This window comes from Pollicipes pollicipes, unplaced genomic scaffold (genome assembly GCF_011947565.3).
Source record: "Pollicipes pollicipes isolate AB1234 unplaced genomic scaffold, Ppol_2.1 Scaffold_4295;HRSCAF=5057_pilon_pilon_pilon, whole genome shotgun sequence".
Classification (NCBI taxonomy): Eukaryota; Metazoa; Arthropoda; class Thecostraca; order Pollicipedomorpha; family Pollicipedidae; genus Pollicipes; species Pollicipes pollicipes.
This window is the reverse complement of record NW_023596461.1, coordinates 21,911,898-21,934,533: the sequence shown is the minus strand read 5'-3', so window position 1 is coordinate 21,934,533 and position 22,636 is coordinate 21,911,898. Positions and strand designations below refer to the sequence as shown.

Sequence of the window (22,636 nt, the reverse complement as noted above, 5' to 3'; positions counted from 1 at the left end):
TTGCTGCATTTACCTCGAACCCACCACCCAAGTTGTGACGCCCCGTTCAATGGATAATCTTACGTCCGCGCTACTGCCAGACAGGACAGCGGAGATTTGCACGTACCGCGCCATACTGCAGTACGACCACCTCGGGCCGGGGTTGGCCGTCGTTGGTCGTTGGTCAGCTGACTTGCCTATTGTCCATTTCAGTCGATCCTACGCACTGCGTTCTCTCTCCGGCATTCGTGGCCACACCCCAAATTCGTGCTTATTTTATTTCATGACGATACCAGAAGCCACGTCAGGTTAGATCAGAGCAGCCTCAGGATCAAAACATCGAACAGGCTGTTAGGGGACGATGTGTGTCGGTGTGGCCTCAGATTTTTTTCCTTTGCTTCTTTACTTTAGTTGACATAATTTATGAGTGGATTCACGCACGTCACAGAGTGTTAGGTAATATATAAATTATGCCATGCCTAGCAAATTTATTGAACACTTTCAGTCCTGAGTCAAAATGTCTCAGCCAAAGAACGTAACCGACACGATTTACGGGTCAAAGCAGGCCGGAGGTCGGGTCGGGATGTCATGGGTCATGTCAGATTGAAACTATACGCAAATCCACGTCTGGATAAGAGGGAGGTATTTTAAGGGGCAGCACTGAACAGACACGCAGAGAATTTGCGAGAATGGAATCAGTACACTTCTGTGCCATGATCTCAGTTTACAAAGGCCCACCAGACGAAAGTTCGGATAGACCGCAGTTCAGCTGTGACACATTCCAGACATCTATGAAGGAAAAATCTCAAAACGTGCTTGAAAGTGTCAGAGCTAATAGAGGCGGAAGTCGATGGTTGTTTGGCGGAAAAAAACATTATGATTTTGCATATATCCACATCAGACTTGTGCTTGCTTACCTGGAGGTGCGCAGATTGGTCCGCATCCGGTGATGTCGCAGCATTTCGAGTCTCTTGGGCAGTCGTCGTCGCCGTAACATTTGGGACCGCAGCTTCGACCCCTCAGTTTGGAGTGCAGCGCCTTGTTAGGGCAGAAGCCAGGCTTCTCTGCAGCGAAACGGGTGATCGCTGATCAGGAATGCACGATAAGTGGCTCGTGCGTGGCGCTGAAAATCTCATTTGTTTCTGATTTAAGCTGATTAAATTCAATCATCCTTAAGGCGAGTAGCCATACACACGGGGCTCTGGCGCACGGTGCCATGAAAACTTGACTTTCAGTTACAGTTAAAAAGAAAAATAGCGAGCTAAATAGCTATAGAAAACAAAAGCACATTCCAAAATCCAAATACCAAGCTTATTTCAAACTGCCATGTTTATAGACGCCTCACGTTTATTAGATAAGATCCGGTGCCTGTATGAAGAGTGGCATTACGTGAATAACAGCATTGATCTCACCGTCTTAGAGCGACGGGGAGCCGCTCCTGCGTTCACCTGATAATCACGGTTCAGCGGGCTGGCGCGATGGAAAGACCAGGCACTGTTCTCCTATCCAGAGGCAATCAGTCACTACCGATTTTGTGTATTGCAATAAGTTTTTGGCTGAACTTGAAGTCATTCCGAAACCATGACTTTTCCCGTGCTTTGACCGGATTTGTTGCGGGCTGTAATAAGCAGTGTCAGTGAGATGGTTTGTTGACCATAGCCCATCCTGAGGCATAAAAGATTGTCTCGTGATTATCCATTTTGATGTAGATAATCTGGTAATGTATTGGGCCTGTAGCACTTTCAAGATTTCAAGGCGACCATGGCTCGACATTGTTCCTAGCCAATTCCCAGAAGAATTGCGTGGCGGAGCGTAAAGCCCAATGTCTTGTATCCACAAGGCCGCTTTTACAGAATGCAGATTACAGAACAGAAGAAGCTCACGGTATCTAGGTTTCTTCCAGCTGGTCAAAAACACCTGTGGGGCTTAAATACCGCTCAGATGAACTGAAGGTTCTTTTTCAGACTGGATGGTGAAACTGGTTAGCCTTCCTCCGCTTCGTTTTTTCGTATATCACATAAAAATTGCAGATAAGCGCCTCTAACCACCAAACAAGCCTACCTGATGTCCAAGCGGGCTTCGTGCAAGTTGCGTTTTGACACATTCTCCCGCGTGATATTCGCATCAACAACTCCATCTACCCGGCGATTACCAAGCGTTTGTGTAGTTCTCCCCTCCACTGAGTTGGTTCAGGAAAGCTTTCGCTTGATCGTCCATGGTATGATGTGTTCCAGTTCCACGTGTCCACCAAGCTGGCCACGTGAGGTGCCCGGACTTACCCTCGGTGCAGATGTTCGTCTCGCATCACACGGGCTCGTCCTCGCGGCACATGAGATGCACGGACTTACCCTCGGTGCAGATGTTCGTCTCGCATCACACGGGCTCGTCCTCGCGGCACATGAGGTGCACGGACTTACCCTCGGTGCAGATGTTCGTCTCGCACCACACGGGCTCGTCCTCGCGGCACATGAGATGCACGGACTTACCCTCGGTGCAGATGTTCGTCTCGCATCACACGGGCTCGTCCTCGCGACACATGAAGTGCACGGACTTACCCTCGGTGCAGATGTTAGCCTCGCACCACACGGGCTCGTCCTCGCGGCACATGAGATGCGCGGACTCACCCTCGGTACAGATGTTGGTCTCGCACCGCACGGGCTCGTCCTCGCCGCCACACGTGCACTTGTTGCACTTGTTGTAGAATGTGGTGCCCTTAGGACAGATGTGCTCGCTGGAAGGCGCCCTGCACGAGCGGCCGCAGCCGTTGGAGCAACACTTCTCCGCATCCGGGCACTCGTCGTCCAGGCTACATTCGACGGCGCAGCTGGCCCTCTTGCCGCTTGGCGCCGGGCACGACCCCGGCTTGGACAGGTCTGAAGGCAACGCGTCCAGGAAGGTCAGCACTCGGTACAGGTCTCGGCCATTGTGACGCGCCATGCCACGCAAAATGGCCGTGTCGCTTGTCGTGTCGCAACGTGCATCAAGATCATCAAGATCACCATCAAGACCCTGTGACATGGAAGTCGCGACACGGCAGGTGGTGGGCGCTGAACTCGCGATGCTGTCTTCACGAGAGGGGGCTCTGTCGCGCCAGCAAGAGCCGGGCCAGGCCAGTATAAGGGAAGTGTCGGGGACGCAAGCCGGCCTGAGCCTGGCCGAAAGCGGGCCGCCAGCGGTATCAGGCCGTGAGGTAGATCAAGCCTGAGCAGGCCAGAATGCGGATAGACCAGTGGGACGGGGATGGGATGGACGGAAGTGACGTCAGAAGGCGACGGTGTGAACCTGAATGGATGCGGCAGGCAACCCGCGGGGCGAACTAACGTGCACGTGGAGACCCTCAGTCGCGTTGGATGATAAAGCCTCGGGTCTTTGTTTTCGTTTTCTGCGGCATTCATTTCGGGTGGATGGTGAGGTTCAACGATGTTCTGCTCAGGGTAATCCAGAGTTCTGGGGTGGATGTGTGAGATAACAAAGAGAGCTTTGGTATTAGACTTGGAACATTATCACATCCCAGCGTCGGCGCGTGCGCCTGAGGTGTTCACTGTTGAAACCTGTATGTTGTCCAACAAAAAATTGCGCTTCTTATCAATATTTTGGTTATCTTTCCGCGAGACCGAGATTCCATCACGTTTAAGCATTCGTCAACACGATATTCGTGTCAATATTGTGACAACTTCTACTCCACAATGTTTGTAAACAGGCCCAGGTTCTTATTTCCGCGTAGCCTGCCAGCTTCTCGACCCAGTATCAGATAACCGGGGTTGCATACCCTATCCTCCACCTATGGTGCAACTAATCTTCATCAACGATCGTATTATTGAACGAATGTTGAGATGCCGCGTCACTCTCTGCTAGGAAATTGGAAAATGACTTCCTAGAAAACAGCAAAACAACAAGCAGACGTGAGGCTTAGCTAGCCCGCATCTGTGTCGTTAGCAGACTACCCATCGCTGATGTTCCATGTTTTTAAGTAAAGCTTTCCTTTAGAGCCTCAACCGCATAGACATTCATGTTTTTACTGCACGGTTGGAAGGACGATGGGCTGGACTTTCCAAAAGGAAAACGTTTAGACTTGCAATTAAACGCAGCACACGTTAACGAGGATCACGAAAGCGCAATTACGCGACCGTAAATTGATGGTAATCTGGCGGAGTAATGCGCTTAATTACGTATTGGACTGCTCATTAAGATGCATGGATTTCAAGATTCTCACATTTTTGGGTCAAGGCAGACATTCAACCTGTATTGATTTTCTGAGCAGGTCCTTGGGGTGAAGATTAAGCCACCGCTAGTTCTGGGATGCATCGATAAAATCGTGACATAATGGCTGTCATCGACGGCATCAATAGAATCTGCAGGTTGGGGTTCTGTGTGACGTAGTGAAAAGCTGTACACTCCCTGTAATGAAAAGAACGGCGATCTCTCGAAAGGTATTGACTGGTAGCTAACTGGTACAGTAAAAACGGTGAGCTACACGCTTCGGGAGACCTCTAGCAGGAATTCGAGATATATGAGTGCGTGCGTGCGCGCGTGCTTACATGCCTGCGTGCGTGCATGCGCACGCAGGCACGTTAGCACGCACTTACTTAGGCACCTGAGCACGCACTTGCACACACGCACTTACTCCGCACTTACTCATGCGCGTATGCACGCACGTGAGTAAGTGCGTGTGTGCAAGTGTACCAGCGTGTGTGTGCGTGCGTTTATGTGTGTGTGTGTGTGTGTGTGTGTGTGTGTGTGTGTGTGTGTGTGTGTGTGTGTGTGTGTGTGGGTGTGGTGTGTGGTGTGGGTGGGTGGGTGGGTGTGGTGTGGGTGTGGGTGGGGTGTGGGTGTGGGTGTGGGGTGTGGGTGTGGGTGTGGGGTGGGTGCGTGTGTGTGTGTGTGTGTGTGTGTGTGTGTGTGTGTGTGTGTGTGTGTGTGTGTGTGTGTGTGTGTGGTGTGTGTGTGGTGGTGGTGGGTGTGTGTGGGTGTGGTGTGGGTGTGTGTGTGTGGTGTGTGGGTGTGTGTGTGGTGTGTGTGTGTGGGTGTGTGTGTGCGCGCGCGCGCGTGTGTGGGTGTGGGTGTGGGTGTGGGTGTGGATGTGTGGGGGGGTGTGGGGGTGTGTGGGGGTGCGTGTGTACCGAAAAAAGGATGTAGCTGACAGGTATATGGACGGCGCTTGCAATGAGCCGTAGCCGGCTGAGCGGAGGGGGCGAATAATGTAACCAAGAGCCGGCTGCAGCTTCAAAGGTGGGATGAGGCTTTCGTAACGACACAGTCACGCCAGTGGCCGACACCGCTGCAGGTATATTCATGCGACTGCCCAGAGGTCCGGTATTAACGGGTCCGGGAGCTCGCCGCACGACCGGCCACTCAGCCGTGACGCGTGCAGCTGCCTGACTTTCAGTGTCATGGGAACCCGCCTGGAGGAGGCTCTATACTGGGACAGCTGGGAATCTGCACAGGATAATACCCTGAAGCTACTGCAGGTGATGTCACGCTTGTGGGGTCTTAGTGAGGGGAACTATATTGTGGTGGCGAGTCGTGGCCCTTGCCTCCTCTTCCCCATTCATGCGTGGAAAAGGATTAAAATCGTTCATTCAATGTTGTACGGTACGCAATTAGCACAAAACATCGCCCATCCCCTTCCTGCCCTCACGTCACGTTTTGCAAGCTCCTGCGCGTCTGGATGCACCCCTGCTCGCAGCTGGGGAGCTTCAACACACTGCGAGGCGAGGCGACCTCGGGTCACTTCTTACGAGATCAGTCGCGAAGGACGGCCGGCAGGTGTCATGATATCAGGGCAGGTCGTCATCATAACGCTTCTCACAGAGCCACCCACAATAAACATCAGGTTCGGAAGATGGTTGGACTCACAGGGAGTGGAGCAGACGGAGCCGCAGCCGGTGTCACAGCACTTGTTGGCGCCAGGACACTCGCCGTCCTCGGAGCATTCCTTGGTGCAGGGGCCGAAGGCGAAGCGGGCGGGACAGTGTCCCGGCTTCGGCACGTCTTCGCCTGTAACGAGAGCGCGTCCTGTGAGCACGCCATCATCCTGCTGTAGTTCTGAGAGGTCTAAGTCACGTGGACTTGGAGATCTACTTTAGAACATAGCTTAAGCTTTCATGTCAGGCAAGTTGTCTAGCATTCCGAAAACTTGTAACAAAAAAGCAATGCTAAAATGTCCGCAGGGCGGCAGATGATAGGGGGTATTAAAGGGATTAGCATCCACCAGGCGCAGGGAACCAACTATAGCATCTCCCCGCGGTTGGAGCGAAGGGGCGGGATGAGCTACGGCAGCGTCTAGCACCGACCAGTAGCTCACCCCGCTCACCACCGGAGGCAAGGAGCTTGGCCTAGCTTCGGCAGGGTTTACCCATGACCGACCGCGACTCTCTCCCTCGTTTTGACGCAGGTGTGACCTGGCCGCGGCCGCCAGGCGGCCTTGCAGTCCGCTCCAGCGTCCTTGCGGGCTCATTAGCAGCGCCTCTAACGGGACTCATCAGCTGCAGCCCCGCCGTCCGCTGGTCCGCTGCACGACCGCAGCCCAGCGGGGCCGACTGGCGTCCCCGCCGGAGACGGATTACAGGCGCCGAGTGTGGGCGCCCACCACAGATGTTGACGTGGATTAGATCTGGCGGATTGGCCTGTGCACCATTCAGCTGCCAATGCATTTGGGAGCTTGCCAACATTTTTGTGGCGTGACTGCGATTCAGCCGTTGATAACATAATTTGAAGGCAATCAGGTTGATTTAGTTGGAAGGACATATAATTATCTGAACCACCGGAAAATGAACAGACTGGTCGTGCAGGGCTGCAAAGCGGTTGCAGAAAAACAATATTTAACTTTGTTACCAACAGACTAAATAGTTGGTTTCCAATATTGGTTGCCAACGGGCTTTACCATTCAAAAACAGTTACCAACAGACTAAAGAGCAAGGACTGTAAATTATATGACCAAAATACGCATCACCTGCAGCCAGATAACTGCCGCCACCTGCTCCGAACGCTCACCGAAGTGGGTCTGACGCGCATCGGATTGTCAACGTCCTGAGATGTCCGCGTCGTTACGCTGGCTTTGTGCCAATCCATATTTGGGTAGGATCTGTTTGTCCGTGGCTGCCTGAGGTTTCCCACTGATGAGTTCTGATCCACCGCTTCCAGCGAAGACATGTGCTGCCGTGCCCGTCTAGTCTGGGCGCCAAATGACCACTGCAGTCGGCGCGCCCGAAAACACCACAAAACAACAACAGTGGCCATCTGTTCGATGCGGTGATTGCTTGGAATCATTTTTACCTGTGGTCTACTTTATTTGGCGGTCGTCAAAAACATAAATGCGGGAACTCCGGGAAGACAGGTGGTGTTGACTTTTCCCACGTGCCATCAGAGGTAACAGACATTTTATTTACTTTTTCGTTGGATCTTGCCGCCCCCTGCTCCTTTCTGCAGTACCTTTGTCATAAGCCACCGACGAGGCACGTGTGCCTGCATACCTTGGCTGACCGACTCCGTCCACGCCGAGGAGCGCCCGTGATGACGCCCCCCCACCTGCCTCAGGCCCGTCACGGTCCCATCACCTCTGACTCATCACGCCCCAAAGCCGGACCTCACGACACGGTGACGTGATGCCTTCACGAGCCGGGTCACCCTCCTCCGGCGCCCGCACCCCAGGGGGCTGGCGCCGTCTGCTGCTGACGCCATCTGGCGCCGGTTCCCACGCGTCTGATCGGGGGAGCTCCAGTCGGGATCGGGACACACCCGGCGCTTGGCCCGTCGGAGCCAGCCGGTCCCGGCGTGCCCGGCACCGGCGGCACGGCCTCAAGGTGGCCGCCCCGGCCAGGGGGTCACGTCTCCCTTTCTCGGGACCCGCCGCGCTTTGGCGCGTGATGACGGAGATGACCCGGGTGGGGCTCGGCTGGTCCAGCCTACCGGCGGAGCTCGGCTGTACGGGGAGTGTCTCGGCCCATGTTCAGACATACTCAGATGCTGCAGGGTCCAGAATATGGACTCACTTGTGGGTTCATATACAGATGTTCAGTGCTCTCGCCTTTCTACACATTTTACAGAACTATTGGGACGTCCGAAATCATCTTGGCAGGAAGACTGATCAGAGGAAAGAGGGGAGTGGAAGCTTGAATCGTAAGCCCGGTTGCACCTCCTTCGCCTGGTCGGACCCTGGTGTTACACCCGTATGTGTGCTATAGTCTCGTCCGTTCGATGGCATAGTGGAGACTGCTTTACTGTAGAAAAACAGACGGTGCCATGCGGCACAGTCGACAGCCAGGGTCGCCGTCCGCCTGGGCTGGTGGATGTGGTACTGTTCATGGTTGGCAATCCCAGTGAACGCCCTGTCCGATCAAAAGGTATCAGAATGTGGCATGCTTACAGAGCGTGCTCTCATGCACTACAATAACTGACCGCGTCAGCTGACCCAACGCCAGCATTCCAGAGCTCAGAGGTTGTAGTGCCACCAGGCGTGGCGCAACTTGTGGAAGACCACTGCGGTATCCATGAGCAGGTGATCATCTTGGATGCTGCTCTGGTTAAATTGGCACTTTGAGCGTGGGATCATGTGCACGCACAGACTTTGTCCCGGTAACTAAGCTCAATTTCCCAACGGATGTCCGAGGGACAAACATCTGTAGTTAACTACTGAACTCGCCAAGCTGTGCCCGTCACAAGAGCCGGAGGGGGCATGTAATAAGCTATTCCCGTCGTCAGCCTTTATCGAACACGTGTTCATGTTTATTGGCGACGGACTCATGCCGCCCAGTTCTCCGTTAAAATGTTGGGAGTGGATCACCGACGGGCATGTTTGCTAACCTGGATCGACGCAGATGCGGTCTCATTCGTCCAATCACCGACGGGCATGTTTGCTAACCTGGCTCGACGCGGACGCGGTCGCATTCATCCAATCACTGACGGGCATGTCTGCTAACCTGGCTCGACGCGGACGCGGTCACATTCATCCAATCACCGACGGGCATGTCTACTAACCTGGCTCGACGCAGACGCGGTCGCATTCATCCAATCACCGACAGACAATGATTGCTAAGTTGGCTCGACGCGGACGCGGTCACATGCATCCAATCACCGACGGGCATGTTTGCTAACCTGGCTCGACGCGGACGCGGTCACATTCGTCCAATCACCGATGGGCATTGTTTGCTAACCTGGATCGACGCAGACGCGGTCGCATTCGTCTTGGCAGCAGATCTGTTTGCCGGGACAGTCGGCGTCCTTCGTACAGATCATCTGGATCTCGGTGCAGTCGGCCAGCTGTGTGAACGGACATGTTCCCGACTTGGTCCTGCCTGCAACGTGGCAACAGGACGGAGTGAGCGCTGACCAGTTCCCTGGAAATCAGCAGCACGGGCCGAAAGAAAACCAGATATCCATGCGTTGGAAACGAGCAGTGCATTCAGCGCCTCGGTCGGCTGTAAAGATTCTCGTAGATTTCTGACTTGCTCGATAACGAACCAGCTCTGTCGCTTAGTGGGCGGCTGAGGCACCTATGCTTGCAGGGAGCGCCAGCAACATCCGGCATTGAAAAAGGCATCCTCAAATGTGTAGAGCATCCGCCACTTTAAAGTGTTACGCTACTTCTCGATCACAGAAATAACGCTATCGTGGTTGAGAAGCAGTCATGTCACTGGTAACCTGGCAGTCCTCGCCCTGTTGTACATGCAGCAACGGAGACGTGCTCTATGTAGCTGTTGTTCAGCAGTCGTCATGATCGACCAGCGGTGTAGCTTCCTGTTCAGTTCGGGGGCTCCAGCCACCAAGTTGACCTAAAGTCCCCGCCCCCTAACTGAGAAGAAAAAAGTGCGCCAAAGCCGGGTAGTAGACCATTTTACGACACATTTTTTCAGGGGTAGTTTTCGTCGTTTGCCAGTGCTCAGCTCCCCATTTTATTTCGTGAAACTACGCCTCCGTTCTCGTTGGAGTATTTGGGAGCATTTGACCCAGTTATCTAAGGAACGCCAGTCGAAGGTGTTAGACAGTTATCGCAGACCATCAAGTCTTGAGGTGATGTAACGCCAGGTTAGAAAAGTAGGAAAACATCATTACAGCATTAGAGCCAGTGATCTAGTGGATGCCAGTCAAAGGTATTTAAGCCAGTTGTCGGAGGGATCAAGTCTTTAGGTGATATAATGTCAGGTTACAAAAGTGTGACGACGTGGAATTTTTATAAAAATGTGCGACAAAAGACTAATTAGAACGCGCCACGAAGTTTGGAATCCTTTCTTACATGATCTGCAGGGTACATTAGAAAGCCTGCCCAGCAACATTCTCAGAAACCAATGGCCGGTACTAATCCTACTAGAGTTTGAGTGATGGCATCATGTTGCAACACTCTTCTTCCATGTATGCAAGCAATCACAACCAAGAGATGTGTGCTATGTTTGCTTTCGTGCAAGTCTATTGAAGTTTATCTCTCCCCACTATTGAAGAACACGTAAAGCTATGGCAGTGAATCATGCACCTTTGACTCATACAACCATTGATCCTTGAATAAAGGCCATTGCGCGCGAATGAGTTAGTAAGAACGGGCATACTGCTATTCGTCGCAAGAAAATGGTTATAAATCAATCCTGAGTACTTGGGTAAGGCTTCAGACAGTAAGCAATAAGTCCCAGACTATTTTAGGAAGGACTAATACCGGATCAAAGTAAGCCAGATAATGTATTCCTCATGGGCGAGGCCCCGAGTGTCCGCCTATCTTACAATGCATGGTGAATTCGACGTCGCTGTCGGTGCCGGAATGAAAATCCCAACTCGCCACCGACTAACGAAACTGACGGGAAGTATTCACGCAGAACCACTCGAAACATTTCGCATAAAGTCACGAATGCGTGGCATGACAGCGCCGCCGGATCTCATCAGCGAGATCCGCAGTCCCCGCCCGCTGGAGGGGCTCGCCTGTGACGGAGCGGCCAGGCTTCATCCGAGCCGCCATCCGCCACGCGACCGCAGCGGCCGTCGCGTGGACCGCTGTCTGCCGGCCGACCTTGCCATGGGATTTGACAGACTAAGCCGTCGGTACAGGAACTGGAGGAGCCGGCCGAGCGAGCCGCGAGCCGCCGGCCGGCCGGCGGAGCTCGGCTCCAGCCCGTGCCAACCGGAGGGTCGCTCCGATAGCGGGTTCTCCCACCACGTGGGGAGGGGAGGGAGATGAGTCAGGGCTAGGTGATTCCAAGGAGTAAGACCGGTGACGTTCCCGTCGGAGAGTCGCGCTCAACACATCAGGTATTCGCACATGAGTTTCGACGCTGCAAAATAGGCACTGAGTAAATTTAGAAGTCCTAGAAGATTTAATTTTCGGGAAAGAAACTTGATGGTCATGTCCATTATCTAACTGCTGCATCTGTTCATTTGGACTTTTGTGCAGCCGTTTCCGAGCAACCTTGCTCTGTGAAATGCTCGCAATCGTTATAAAATTTATTTGATTACCTCTACTGGGAACTTCTCAAGCTTGAGCAGGGCCGATTAATAATTTTCTGTCCCATGTGTATTTCGTTTGTAAGAAGCATGCCGCTGCTGTAGCTACCATGCTGAAACTATTGTAAGGCCGACTTTTGCGTTCGCCGCAATATTTCCAAGCGCTCCAAACTATTCCGTATGCCAAGGTTTTCTGAAGAGGCTAGTTTGATCCATCTCATATAAAGCGAACTCTGCCCAGCCACGGCACACCGCATCAAAGTCACGAATTCTGCCTAACCACGGCATACCGCATCAGAGTCACGAATCGCATCGCTGCTGTCGCTGCCGCGATGGATGACGCTCGTGCCCGCCTCGCGGGGGTGGCGCGTGCCCTTGTGATTGGCCGGGCCGCTCTATTGTGGTCCGCTCAGCCGTCGCTCTCCGCCGTGAAGGGCAGACGGCGGCCGCAGCACAGACAAGCGGCCCACACAATCGGCATTGCTGCATGAGACGGATGCACTGAGGCTGCCCAGGCCGCGGCGAAGGGAGACGCAGGCGCCAGGTACCGTCCCGGTGTCTCGTGGTCGGTGCTCGCGGCTCAGCGCGCCGCAACCCGAGACCCCGGCGTTCAGAACAGCATGGCGATATGTGACAGCCACACGCCTGACCAAAAAGATCGGCTGGGAACACGAGTTATCAACAGGCAAAATTTTGAACAGGAATGCAGCAGCATGCAACGCCAATTACGAGCGTGGCCAATAATCTGACGAACAACGAGCGCCGGCTCCGCAAGGCTAGTCAGTGGGCCGCTGCGGTCTCGTCTCGGTTCGGGACCGGTTGGCACCGAAGTTGCCGCGAAATTCGGCGCTGGTTCAAACCCGGATGCCACACTGGTTGCCGCGCGTCGATGACAGGGGACGAGCGTGGCGGCTCCCGCAACACCAGCCGGAGATGACACCGGCTGGTACGAGCGCGCTGAGAGCGTGCCTCGGATCTGGGAGGGGAGGGAGATTCCTCACGCGCCGGGAGACGCGCAGGATCGGGTGTTGGGTCGGTGGGTAGGAGAATCTAGCGGCAGGCGTAGCCAAGTGTTTATCCGATTTACTGGGCATGACCGTGACTAACACACACGGCCTGACTCACACACGGCATTCGCACATCATCGGGCGTCAACTCGCTGGGAAGGAATGCCGTTGTTTGGAGCAGGGAGTGCTGCATTATTTGCGGTTTTCGGGGATCTGACCTTGACCATTTCGTTGGGCCGTGCCAGCTTTGTTCCTGCTGCAGGCCGCATTATTTATATCTCGGTTTGGGCAGTGCACGTGCAAGTGGCCAAACACTGGTCCAGTGTCTGCAGCATCTGCCTGGGTTTATGCTGACTGCACTCCGTTTGACGCAGCCGATACTTTCAATTTCGATCGAGTGACACTTCCACAGCTGCATTACGTTAGCAATGTGCCACTCGGCACAGCTATGGGCAATGAGTATAGACTTGAAAGCTGTAATAGGCAAATTTCAAATGAGTGTCTATTAAAATTATGGCTTCAACAAATATTTCCTGCTGAACTGTTGACAAACCCGTTGTGACGAGTAGTTTGCCTGAATATGCGCGTGAGGCGTTGATAGTGCGAAAGACATGACTGTTAGTGCGTCCAACTTATGCATAAACTGATGCAAAAATAATTTCCGCGAAATATTGTACATTTAAATGTTGCCGCCAGGATTTCTGAGCAAGAATGCCTCAAAGCGAAGCATGCAAAAGAATATTGATCCTGGAGGTAGAGCATCCTGCCCTTGGACGGCACATATATGGCGTGCCGAATGGAAAATGCATTATTAATCTGGTTTGTGGTTGTGCATAGATATCCACTGTTATGGCATTCAATGTTAATAGTCATTCATAGCAACACTTCATGAGCCTTGTTTGTTGCTAAAAACAGACGTATCCACAGAGCGGCGGTTTTGAACACGTCTTTGGGGAAGTCCAAAAATGTTCCCATAGCGATATATGGTAATGATGATGGAATGGACTGGAATGAATGATATGGTATGGAATGATATGAACAATGGAATGAGATATGGAATGATGGTTCCCGGAAACGGCTCAACCCTGCCAGATTGTGTAATATTCCTACTTCTTGACCAAAATTGTAAACTAAAATGGAGATCAGTTATCAGCGTAGTAAACGGTTATTATCTTACGACGCAGAGGGCGTTACGATGCCACACTCTGAAGCCGTCCGGGATTGATTGTGATTTGCGTTGGGAAGGCCTCCGGCGCTGAAACGATTTCCCCAAGGCCTTCTATAGCTGTATGTATGCGTCATGAGAACCTCACAACATACTCAGCTGCTGAGGCTGTACCATTGGCGTCGCCCGCTTCTCAGTCTGGCAGGAAAGGCGGGAACAGCTGAGAATCGAACACCGTGCCTCTGGTTTCCCAGGCGTGCAGTTTGACCACTTCATTGCCGGCACCCCTAAATAAATGTATTATGGTTGTTTTTGAAAAGCGAGGAACTCCTAGAAAACTTTTCCGAATTTAACTCGTTGCAAGAATCGCGGGTTGAAATGAAAAGTGGTTGTGAACAGAGTAGTTGTAAGCGATACTACATTGCATCAATTCTAAATAAGTGTAATTGGATGACTCTCTTGCCCCGTAGAGCGCAGAACATGAACACAACATAGATTAAATGCCTGCTTGGATAAATTGTCAACGTCTGCTGCACCAACTAAACCGTTCGCGGCTAACGTAAGCATTGTCAGACAGGCAGCGGTCTAATCGAGCCGCTGTCGGTAATGAGAAGTTCTGCCCACCGCCTGCCACAGCGCTCGCAGACCGTCATCATTCACCGCCGTAACCATCACCACACCTATATAACAGGCCGGGGTTCTGGCTGACCCGCCATGCTAGGACAGCAGCGACGGCACAAGAGCCTATCAAGTGAGGCGCCGGCATGCGCCGACCTTCGCCTGTCATGTGTTACGACTCACTCATGTGCTTCGGCGCGCGTATAAAATAAATCGCGATTCGATTACATGGCATCGCCTTATTCAAATGCCGACGGCATGCACCATCGCCCCGAGGAAGAGACGCGAGCGCTGAAATACGACATGTCCGTGGTAGCAGTGGTGAGAGTCGGTGAATTAACCCGCATCGACCGGCGCTATTGCTCTCTCTTGGCCACGTTGTGACCGAAATTGGCGCAAGAGCTGCGATCGTGACCAGATAAAATACGGCTGACGTCATCGTGGCGGGGCAAAGGTGGCCGAATGACGTCATGACCGGAGATCATGGATGATGGTCTGAAGTTCTGTGTCTTTGGGTCAAGGTGAAGCTTGGACTCATCATCTTGAAGGTAGCTGGTTAGTTGGGAACCTTTTCATTTGGGAGATCACCTAGGCGATAAATGAAGTGCGCATCACTGTCAATGTGAAGTTCAAGCATGCTTTATGTGTAACATGGAAATTCACGTAAATGTTTTTCGCAAGACTCGTCAGATACTGTTGAAAAGTATGCATGACCTGGTTTAGAGGGGTGACGAGCTCAAACGGAAGGTTATAATCTTTTGCAGTCTACTCGCGAACTTTGAGCACGTCAGGTACCAAAGGCCTGTGTTATTTCGTGAAAATGTTGTGCGTCCAATATTTGTAACACTCCGCTCGCTTGGAAATTGTGGCAACCACATTGCATAGCATTTAATTGTTGCATAAATACGGGTCGAATGAGTACGTCCGCTAGATTTGGCCATAGACCTGATAACGGCAGGAGTTTGTACTAACCAATTAGGTAAGGAAAATTTAGTATTCACTCCTTAACCGTACAAACCAAACCAAACCTGCGAGCCCGTAATCTAACCCGTGCAAAATTTTGAAATCATCGGATATTGCAAAATCCGAAAGTTAACTGAGATGCACAAATTCCTAACATACAATGTCCTATATCATTAAATCAATATATAAGCTCCGCGCATCAAATGAAACGCGAATAGCTAAATAAACCATTCAGATCATTCACTCTTAATTCGAAATTATAGGTTATTTGCAGCATCTTGCTTCGGTCCTAAGGTGTGGAACAATATTATGATTTCATATTTGTCAAGAAAAGCAGATATCCCTGGATCAAATTACGTCGTTAAAAACATCATCAGCAACCATTTCATCATCAACACATATTAACGTAACCAACACACCTAAAGCTACCAAAATGATTTATTTATTTTACCCTGAGGATGTGTAACTTATTCTTTATTCATCTTCCTTCCGGTTCCATAATCATAGGTTGACTTATAACTTGATGCACTTGATGTCCCAGTTCATGGCGTTGGCTCCGCGAGTTTACTCAGCTACAAGCTCCACTTAGCTGGGTGGCCTCCCTGCAGACCCAGCTTAGAACCCAGCATTTAAATGACCAGGTAATTGCCCTTCCGACTTGTGTGACTGATAACCTTTACTAACACTGTGAAGGAGTTCTAGAAGTTTACTGGGTGGTTCTAGCGGCCTGCCATTAGCTGATTTTGACTATGACTTCTCATGCACGATTTGTCCTTGTCTATTGCATAACAAGAACCCTGCCGGGTTTGCACCACCTCTTCGCCTGCATCTTTATGTTTGTTTCTCCCTCTTAGTTGGGAGTGCCCCGAATTGATTTCATGTTTTCTGGTGCTAACGTACGGTTTGGTACGTCACTACCTGTTCTTGGTTAACAGTATGGAAAAACTGATCCAAATGTGTGCTTCCAACTCCCCATCGATGTGATTGTCAAACCCTTGATGTCTTAAAGTTGAGGACGACATGAATCACGCTCGATATCTTTCGATCTATGAAAAAATACGGGTGCCGCATAATTCGCCACCACATGCTCATAAGGGCGGGGGAGCTGATAACATCGTAGACGCCGCTCTAAGGTATTGGCAACGTTAGATTTCGCTTCAGCACCAGAGGAATTAAAGCATCATACAGGTTATCAAACCGGTCACACACCATACCACACCGGCTCACACCACCTCATAGAGCCACACCAGACACACAGCTCACATAACTCACACCAGTTCACACCACTTCAAACAGGTCCCAACGGTCCCACCGACTTGTACAGCTGACACTAGACACGCAGTTCACACAGCTCACACCATCTCACATCAGCTCACGCCTGGCCACACCAGTCTCGTGCTCTCACCAATGCAGACAGCCTTGCCGGAGTCGACGTTCACGATGCAGGTGGCGTTTCCGGCGCACCCCTGGCCGTCGCAGGGCCGGCCGAGCTGCGGCGCCGCCTGGCGCGCGTCGACCGTCTCGCCGCGCACGCACACGGCCAGCGAGGGCGCCGAGAAGGCGACCAGCGCCAGCAGCAGCCTGGCCGCCTGCCTCCACATGGCGCCACTGCGAGCCCGAGCGCGGCGAGGCGCCGCATCGGCGGCCATCGCGGCGCCGGGGCGCGCCACCGCCGCCCGCTGGGACATCTGAGGACCCAGAGCGACGAGGACCCGCCGGGGGCCGGGGAACGGACGGGACCCGCTGGTGCGGGCCGCTGGTGGATCGCGGACGGAAGAGCCCGCAGGACAGACTGCTCGAGCAGGGACTGAGGGAGCGCGGCCGGCGGCCGCTGGCTGATGATGCGCTGCTGTCAGCGGACCTCGGCACCCGACGGTGGGGGCTCTGCTCGGCGCGCCGGTCCGAGCCCGTATGAGCGAGCCATCGGCGGCTGCCCGGCCGTCAGCGGATCAGGGTGTCACCTTGGCCTGCCGGCGGTCGCTCCGCCCAGAGAGGAGCCCCCTTCTGGGAACGTCATCGGCTCGAGCGCGGCACAAGTACTCTCATCACACCCCCGCACCTTGTGAATTTCATGCGTTCGGGCTCACCAGCGCAATGTACTGCGATATTGCGTTGAATATTCTTCCTGTTCTGCTACCGACAAACGCTGCTGTCCATCAATTGTACCACATCGATGGGGTGGCGCAGCAAGGGGTAGACTGAACAGTACAGAACAGAACAGTGCCGGGAGGCAGGAGAGGCAAAAGTTTATTTTGCTCCTCTTAACTTTGAAAGGCGTCTTTTTCTCAAACTGAAGACTTTCTAGCTGCACATATGTTGCAAAAGCTCAGATCAAGGCCTCCATACTTGAGTTAGTTAGTACTAAACGGGACTCAGAGGACCCTTTTCTGTAACAAGAGGCCTGTTTTCAGTTTCAGGAGTTACCTTGCCGATACCTTAGATTCTGAGGTCCTTGAAGTTTTGCGTGGAGGCCCTTTGCTGACTTGCAAGTACGCCGCTAAGTGCGAAGAGTTTTCTGTTCTGGATGAGGAAGCACCTTCTACACATATCAGGAGACCCATTTTCTAGAACAGGGGGCCCGTTTCATGTACCATAAGGCCAATGTTTGAACAGCACTGCTTTGATCAGAAAGACCGTATTCTAGATATTTTGTATCGTCACCACTTATGCACATTGATGTTAATACTTCATTGCATACTGATTTAAAAATATATATTTCATAATCATAACGCAGTGCTGCACGCCTAAGTTTTCGTCCGTCTACGTCAATAGCATTTATTTTGCTTTCGTGGAAGGTGCAGCAAAGCTCACCGAAATTTGGGTTGTATAACTAAGCTACACTGCATGTTTTTCTAAAAGACATAATAGCAATGATATTGATTCGCATTACTGACACTGCCCAGTAGCAGACCCCGTCAGAAGCTGTCCATTTTGTTCCAGGATGTCCCTGTTAAATTTTGCATCCTCAGCTAAAAATCCGTAGCGTCACCGCTGTCGCAATGCGTCAGGATTCTTGATGCTACACACTTCACGCCCGCGACGGACAGACCATCTCGGGCGATATAAGCACGTTACACACCCCTGGACATCTCTCAAAACAATCCCATATTTTCCCTATTGTGCACGACAGCGTGCTCCACGGGTAAGCCGCGTATGTTTTCGCGCAGCTCGACGTGAAACGCCATCAACTTGGACTGTCGTGCTCAAAGCATTGGACATGACAGAAATTTCGTTGAAGTAAACACATAAAAAGCTGCGACTCACTCTCCTAGTCATCTGTCTTATCTCTGCTTGATGGAGCTCCGATAATCTTGAGACCTCCACACCTGTACGTTGCACTAGTTCAGCAAAGCTTCGGCCTTCACACTAGCACAATGCAAAGCGGGAACCTTTTGATAATGCTTCTCATCCGGCAGCGCTTCAGCCTTCAGCGTTATGTGAGGACAGGGACAAAGGTGGTAACATTCCAATAGTTCGTGACCTGTTGGCATTCAAAAATTCAATGTGAAATTACAGTCTTGTGCTCGCTCTAGGACAAACACAATTAAGAGACATTTTTGCGGATTCATCTACTCGAGCGCCGATTATTATCGTTGCAGACGTATCGTGGCAAAAAGTGAAACGAACTTTAAGCTCCATAAATATGCAAATAGGACACCATTTATGTCGTACAGGCAGACGTGGTGTTTAGCACAGGACCGAGGTTTAAATTATATTTTGTCTGGCCTTGTGTGCTTTATGCTACAAGAGCACAAAGTACTTCAACTGTAAAACCCACTTATCCAGAAGTTGTCAGGAGATGGGAAAATTAAACTATCTCAGAATTCCTGTGAATTTGGACGTAATTCACGCGAAATCAGCAGTATCTAGCGTAGCTTTCTGGACTCGGTGTGATATGCCTGCTATGTTGCCGCTCCTCGCCCCGCCTTCAGCTACGTCGCTGACTATTAATGCTCTCAACCACTTGCATATAGCTAAATGCAAAGGCAAACCAAATCACCATCAAGACCACGATGTCATTCAGAATTGTTGGTTTTGCTCGAGCTAATAGATATTATGAACAAGCTTTGTGGTTAGATTGCTGAAAACGAGAAAAATCCCGACGGTGTGCACGCACCTAATCGGTGTTGTTTTTCTCGGAGTTGGACAGTCACCAGCCTAAAATAGCACTTAACTACGCGGAAGCCTGTGAGGGCCGGCTTTGCGGCCACGGCGTCTGAGCTATTATGATCGCGCTATGGCAGTTATGACCGAAGACCAAACCAAACAAACCAACCTGACACCTTGATTTGGACTTGGCGCAAACGCGCGTAGATAAAACACACCGGCGCATGTCAGGATGACAGCGAGCAAAATGGTGGGCAGGCCGCTGAAGATTCGCGGTGTTGGTTTATCCTGCATGTCCTGCACGCCCACAGCCCGCTTCCCACCCGTTGCGGCTGCTTCTTACGAGCTCACCAGGTCATCCGGGGGTTTTGCAAGGCACGCAGACAGCCACCTGCCCGCCGTGATTAGTTCAGCAACGGCGTCCCGACCGGGATTTGCATGAGGATGCGGGGACCGGGCCTCAAGGTCACCGCTGACATCATGCCGTCCATCAGCGATGTTTGGCATGTCTGTGCCGGCACCGTAATGCCCGCCGAACGCTGCAAGCTGTGCATCTCAGCCGCATCACAATGGTGGCGGCTTCGGAGTCGCGAGTGTTTTGTTGACGCGTTGGCCGGCGCCTCGTGCCAATCGCTTCACCCGAGTTCAAGGAGTCGGGGGCTTGCGCAATCCGGCGTCGCGTGTTCATCACTTCACCGATGTCATGGGAGTGGGGGGTATGCTTCGGAACACGCCGTCACTTAGCCCCAGTGGTCCTCACGAACTGTGCCCAACTTTATGCGGAGCGTCATATGGACTGCCTCCGTCCATGCAGCGCTCCATGCAGCTTCAGTTCTGTTCAAAGTAGAAGTCAGGAACCGAATGGTCGCTACCAAAAATATGTTATACGTGACCCGTCGAAATTTATGCTTACTGTTTCGGTAAGACGCGAACGCAGAACCAGTCGGAGTCATGCTGTCAGCCATGCCATGACGTCAGTGATTCATGACGAACCATGGCTTATTCGAGGAGAACGCGCTGGCCACAATAATTCAACTCTATCCGGTCGATGCCTGGCTTAAGTCAGTTCTGCAACGGTCCATTGCATCACAGATGATCTCATTCAGGTGATGTCAGACGCAGACTTGTGCTCAACTTGAGCTGAATCACTGACCGAGTTATGAGTCAATCGTTTTGGGCCGAGTTGTGACTTGAGTCGGCTCGTAAGAAAAAAGAATGTCGCTTTGAGTCATGAGCTGAACCAGATTCTTCTTTAATTTCATTGCCTGAATCTTGACTTGTTTTAATTCTTCACATATGTCACGAGATCATCATTTCTAACAATGTTGTGTCAGTGAGTCATATGGGTCAAATGAAATGAGGAAACACAGGACCCGCCAGACAAATTAACAGATCATTTCAGAGTGTTGAAATAAACAACATGTAGCACAAGTTATAAAGTTTTCGCAAAATTGGCAAAAAGTATGTTATTGTAATCTCTAAGCCTCACAGTACGGTTGATCCTAAGCTAAATGCCAGATCTCAGTCAAGAACCAAAGGATATTACATGGTGCATGCATCCATTCCTACGTTCCTATGCGCTACGCTAAAATCAGTACAAGACTGTCTGTTGACTGCTGCCTATAAATTCCAAGGGCTGGACATATTTTTCGTCGCCGATCATCACCAATGAACTAATCCATATATGTCCCCTCATTCACTACTTCTGGAACTGCCATAAGCACGCTCCTGCTGAGGCTATACGAAAACAGCAGCAATAGTAGTAGCGTCGTCTCGTCTCATATGCGGATTGTATGTCGCGGAATACGGCCTCCCGGAGATTGGATCAATATCTTTTTCCACGCAACGCGCCACTTGCAAGTCAGAATTTGACCTCCAAACTTAGTGGTCTTGGAATGCGGGTAAAGTGGTGCACAGCACTCTAATTTCTATGCAATGTAGAAGCTTGTTTTACTTTGCGATAAATTACAAGGAAACCGCAAGCTAGTTTTGTTAGCTTGTGCCAGACCGACCAAACCGACTAAACGGCTAGATGCAGTCTTCGAGCAGTCAAGTTAGCTGTGCGGTTTGCCTGCATGCGCGGGAGAGTGGCATTGCTTGTAATTAGTGGCAAATTATTTTTGTGTTGCTTTCGTTGGATATATTGTGTGATAGCATGCTCTCTGCAGGTCATAGATAAATCCGATCGGCCGGATATTTTTTTCTTGTGTTCCGCGAAAATGGTGATAACGTTGCCAGTCGGAGGCGTCAACCAGACCGCATGGTTTTCTTTCATCGGAGCATGTATGGCCTAGTTAGGGTCAGCCCTTCCCGGTTTTTTACTTTTGAAAACCTCTTTCAGCTTTTTAATTGACCTGTCTGACTTTTTGTATTTAGTTTATATCAGATGAGTGCCTTTTCATGGTTGCACATCGGAGATATTGTGATTAGGAATTTTTGTTGTGACGCCTCCCTATTTCGTTCCTGGATGGTAAGTCTCATCTTATTTTATCCCCTGCTACTTTGTCTGTAACAAACAGTTCATTCAATGCTGTGTCTAAATTTTGGTATTGTTTTCTTTTTTCCGTTCCTAATGTAAGCACAATGTTTGTCACTGTGCTAAAGTTGCAATAGCAGAACTGAAGGTTGGGCATTTTACTGACAACTTTTGGCCAGGGCGCCAAAATTTTGGTCTTGTGTGTTTGCCAATGCTTTCTGGTTATTGCCTATTTGTGTAAGCATTTTCCTGTGGTGTCCCTTTGATTCTTATTATCAGGCACAATTACATGGACGTAACGTAGTGATTAAAAAGTGGATATGTTTTGTGTACTTATTAGCATAACTGTGGCAGAAGAGCACCGTCCTCGCAAACTGAAATTTGGTCCACTGAGTACTGATTATTATTAGAATCAGACACTGAGCTAGGTACCATAAGGGAAGCTTTGTTTTGTACGAAATGTTTGTCCACACTGCTACCTTCCACCACTCAGAAAGGTGAAATCCTTATGCACATTATACAGCTCAATCTTATTAATTGTAAGCAGAAGCCTGTCAAGTAAACAGTTGTGGACCATTTTAATGTTTTGTCTATGGTCAGAACTAAAATCCTGCGAACAATAGAGAGAGAGAGAGAGAGAGAGAGAGAGAGAGAGAGAGAGAGAGAGAGAGAGAGAGAGAGAGAGAGATATATATATATATATATATATATATATATATATATATATATATATATATATATATATATGTGTGTGTGTGTGTGTGTGTGTGTGTGTGTGTGTGTGTGTGTGTGTGTGTGTGTGTGTGTGTGTGTGTGTGTGTGTGTGTGTGTGTGTGTGTGTGTGTGTGTGTGTGTGTGTATTTGCCACATCTGGCATTTTAGCACTGTCTGCTCATTATT

At 50.9% G+C, this 22,636-nt stretch overlaps 1 protein-coding gene across 1 annotated transcript in view; it reads right to left on the bottom strand.

Annotated features, from left to right (window-relative positions):
* LOC119097302 (balbiani ring protein 3) overlaps positions 1–16,817 on the bottom strand; it is a 64,786-nt gene extending 47,969 nt beyond the window's left edge. The window contains exons 1-5 of the mRNA XM_037220350.1: positions 16,559–16,817; positions 9,132–9,272; positions 5,836–5,976; positions 2,604–2,852; positions 897–1,043 (exon numbers count right to left, since the gene is read on the bottom strand). Of these exons, the coding sequence (XP_037076245.1) occupies positions 897–1,043; positions 2,604–2,852; positions 5,836–5,976; positions 9,132–9,272; positions 16,559–16,802 (922 nt within the window). The 5' untranslated portion in view covers positions 16,803–16,817. The remainder of the gene's footprint in view (positions 1–896; positions 1,044–2,603; positions 2,853–5,835; positions 5,977–9,131; positions 9,273–16,558) is intronic.
* Positions 16,818–22,636: the final 5,819 nt, after the last annotated feature.